The sequence below is a fragment of the Lepidothrix coronata genome, unplaced genomic scaffold (genome assembly GCF_001604755.1).
Source record: "Lepidothrix coronata isolate B3197 unplaced genomic scaffold, Lepidothrix_coronata-1.0 Scaffold393, whole genome shotgun sequence".
Taxonomy (NCBI): domain Eukaryota; kingdom Metazoa; phylum Chordata; class Aves; order Passeriformes; family Pipridae; genus Lepidothrix; species Lepidothrix coronata.
Genome location: NW_016690573.1, coordinates 68270 through 72029, shown reverse-complemented (window position 1 = coordinate 72029; position 3760 = coordinate 68270). Strand labels below are relative to the sequence as shown.

At 43.8% G+C, this 3760-nt stretch overlaps 1 protein-coding gene across 2 annotated transcripts in view; it reads right to left on the bottom strand.

Moving 5' to 3' along the window:
* SLC23A2 (solute carrier family 23 member 2) overlaps positions 1-3760 on the bottom strand; it is a 58319-nt gene that overhangs the window by 13060 nt on the left and 41499 nt on the right. For both annotated transcript variants that reach the window (XM_017839258.1, XM_017839259.1), the window contains exons 9-10: positions 1103-1223; positions 279-435 (exon numbers count right to left, since the gene is read on the bottom strand). In XM_017839258.1, the coding sequence (XP_017694747.1) occupies positions 279-435; positions 1103-1223 (278 nt within the window). The remainder of the gene's footprint in view (positions 1-278; positions 436-1102; positions 1224-3760) is intronic.

Genomic DNA, 3760 nt, shown 5'->3' with positions numbered 1-3760 from the left:
GCCAGAGATGGGCAAGAACATGCGATGGTTTGGGTGGAAAGGGACCTTGGAGATCATCCAGTGCCACCCCCTGCCATGGGCAGGGACACCTTCCACTATCTCAGGTTGCTCCAACCTGGCCTTGGACACTTCCAGGCACAGCCCACCCACAACCGTTGTCAGAATTTATCACTGAAACAGCAAAACTTTTGAAACAGGAGAACTGAGGCTCACAGAGGTATTATTGGAAAAACAGGGGTATCATTGGGAAAAGTGCCCCTCAGAGCAGCCCAACTTACAGGGATAAGGGACCTTGAACCAGGGGGCCACCTGCAGCACCCTGTGGCGAGCGTCCGTGCGCGCGTAGTAGCCGTACTCGGACCTGTCCGAGGGAAACACGTCCGTCACCGTGAAGATGTAGCACAGCAGCCACGACACCAGAATTGCCAAAATAATCTGGGAGAGAGGAGAAGTCAAGCTGTTAAAATCAACTCTCGGCGGCAAATAATCAACCAACAGTTCCTGCGTGGAACATTGTCAGCCCTGGATCCGAGGGGGGTTTGAGGTCTCAACAAGCAGCAAATGCTGTAACAGATCCTTTGGGTGCTTCCCCCGGCCCCCAGGAAGGTGCTGTTACAAAAGCTCTGGAACTGGAGCAAGTCTCTCCTCTCCTTAACAAATGGGAAAGTCTCCAAGTGGGCACTTTAACAAACTCGGGAATTAGTCTCAGTTTTACCAGAGGAATGAAAAGAAGCCTTTCATGGGGGAACTGAGAATTGCTCTGGTAAAATGAGACGATAACGATCTCACCATCCCTTTTTGGAGGGCTCAGTTTAGGCTTTCCCTGCATCCACAAATATCCCTTCTTCTCTCCCTCTTCCCTCCCCTCCATGATCTTCATCACTCCAACAACCCCTCATCAGACATCAGAATGGGATCTGGCAACGAGAACATTTCCTGTGGCCAAAGAGCCACTTCGTTGCCAATAAATCCATTTAAGCTTTTACCTCACCTTTGTGATCTATTGTGTTATTAAGAAAAATCAAAACTGAGATTAAAAAAAACCCCTGAAACACAAATCAGGGTTTTCTTTGCCAAGTGAAGAAGAAATTCAAGGACTTACAGGGAACATCTTGAAAAGCTGCAGCCTGTATGCTGTCCATCCTTTCTTGGATTTGTAAATGGGTAAGGGGAATTTGACATTTCTGGCATACTGAGAGAACAACAACACTAGGAAAATAGTCCTGAGAAAAAAGGAGAAGGAGGGTGGGACAAAAAAGACATGTCATTAGCACCAATATATTATAAATCCCTCCCAGCATTAACCTGTTCAGGTTCTTCAGACATGAGACATAAATGTACATTTTCAATTTAGCACGAGACAAGGCATTTTAAGAGAACATAATTTTAAATAAATTATTATTCCACAAAGGCCAAAACAACACAATCTGGATTCTAAAGTGCTGCAAAAACAGCCAGCACCAAACAGGTAAATGAACTAGGACAAGGATTTGGGCTGAAGGGAGATTTCCAGCCATTCCTGTTCTGTGCTCCTGCTTCTTTTCCTCCCAAACTCTACCTGTGCTCCAGGTCTGCTGAGTACGAGGACCAAAACTTGCTGAAAACAAGGAAAACTGAAGGCCTGTATACAATAATCTTTACATCTCAAAATTTGCATCAAACTCAAAAGCACTTGAAAATTTTCTGTGAGGGAAATTATTTCTTCTATTCTTGAGAATCCTTTTTTTTTTTTTTGTATTTGCATCTAAACAGCTGCAAATGAAGCAAAACAGAGCCCAAAAAACCAAGATTTGATGCAATTGCATTCACCACTTTTAGATGCTTAATTATTATGCATTTCCCCCCTCACTGAAACTGCCAAGCTCCTCTGCATGTTAAAAATCCATTTTTACAGCTAAAATAAGCCCCCACTGCAATGCAAAATAAGAAGCCAGGGCACGTTGCTCATTTCTGAAGGAGCCAACCCCAGCTCTGCTCTGAAAAGGCCTCACAAAGACTGAGCTGTCTGAAGAAGCAAAGCTTCCCTGAAATCTGAGATTATGTTTTTATCAGCTGACTTTAAAAAAAAAGTGGATTTTCAGCCTCTCTCCCTTCTCTGTCCCAGCTCAGCTCCAGTGTCACACACAAACCAGCTTTATTCTCCCTCAGTCTGCAGAACACAGAGCACAAGGAGGGGCATTTACAGCCCCCACTGTTGAATGAAAGGCACCTTTTCCTTGCAGGAAACACTTTGGCATCTCTCCCAAAGTCCATTATGGGAAGATGAGCTCCCCTCTCTGAGGACAGGTAGCTTTGTATTTTGATTTATTTAGCACAGAGTTGTAAAAAACATAGTACTATTATATTATTGCAATTAACATTACATTGGCTCCATGGCAGAGGGGCTTCCTGCCAGTCTGTAAAATATCCCCAAATCCCTTAAATCCCAGAAGTTTTATTCACCAGATAAAAAGCCCAATTCAGGAATAATTTCCCTTTTTACAGATCATGATGAGACATGTTTTATGGATTAAATTATTCCAGCTTGGCTCCTGCAGAACAAGAGAGGTCAGAAAACTGTTTGGGAAACTGGGAATATTATCCAGTAGCACCTGTAGAAGGTCCCAGCTCTCCCACAGGTGATGCTGAAGGAAGGACTTTTACCTCAGTACAATTTCAAGAGCCACATCTTGCAGAGCTCACAGTCACTTTTGAGAGGCCATGGGAGTTATTTTCAACAACCCACATTTTCGCTCTGCCAGAAGCCAGAAATACTTATTGACTGGGTAATATTTAAATGCTGCTCCTAAATTGATTTGGTTTTTTCCATCTGCAAAATGTCAAGCTGAATTACACGTTTCCATGTCCAACTCCAAGATCATTCATTTCATGGGAGTCCCAACTTGCAGGGAATTTGTTTTACAGGCAAATAAAACGTTCCTTTGGATCAGCTGCTTAACATAATAGAATTACAAAAATATTCATGATGCTCCCATCCAAGATAAAAGAGAATTAAAGAGCCCTTTTAATCATAAGCTGCACTTACAGAATACTTTGCATGTTCAAAGAACTGTGCAAACAGATTAGTCAGATCAGAATCTGATCTCATCAAGGCATTCCTTCCTCCCAGAGCCAGCACAGTTGGGTGCTGAACACTGACTGCAGCAACTGCTTCAGCCAGTTCCCTTCTCCCTAAAATTTGCTTTCCAGCCTTATTTGGCTGGTTATCCAGCTCATGGGAAGCTTTTGTCTTCATCTCATTTTTCTCAGCTATTCCTTTTTGTACCACTGATCCCAGTTCTTTAATTTCCCTGGCGCACACACACCAGGCCCTGAAATTCCCTCAAAAAGCCTTTTTATCCACTAAATAGCAATCTCTCTACTTCTGGCTCATCCACTGACGGCATTTATGGAAATATTTGCTGCTCCCTGTCATCACACAGATTTCTCTTGGACACAGGTAAGCAAAGCAGTCCCAGTGACAAAGGGACCAGTACCACCAATGGAATTTGCCTGCTGACACAAACACAAAACCAGAAATACAAATGGGTCACTCATCTCTCTGGTGTTTTGCTAAATCATCTCTTCTTATAGCACTGAAGCCAATCCAGCCAGTGGCTCCCAGACCAACTCTTGCTTTACAAAATTCTGCTCTCCACACCCTTCAGTTATTGCCCTTTCCTGCCTCCTCAAGGTCACGGAAACACAGAACTATGGAATGGTTTGGGTTCGGAGGGACCTTAAAGCCCATCCAGTGCCACCCCCTGCCATGGGCAGGGAC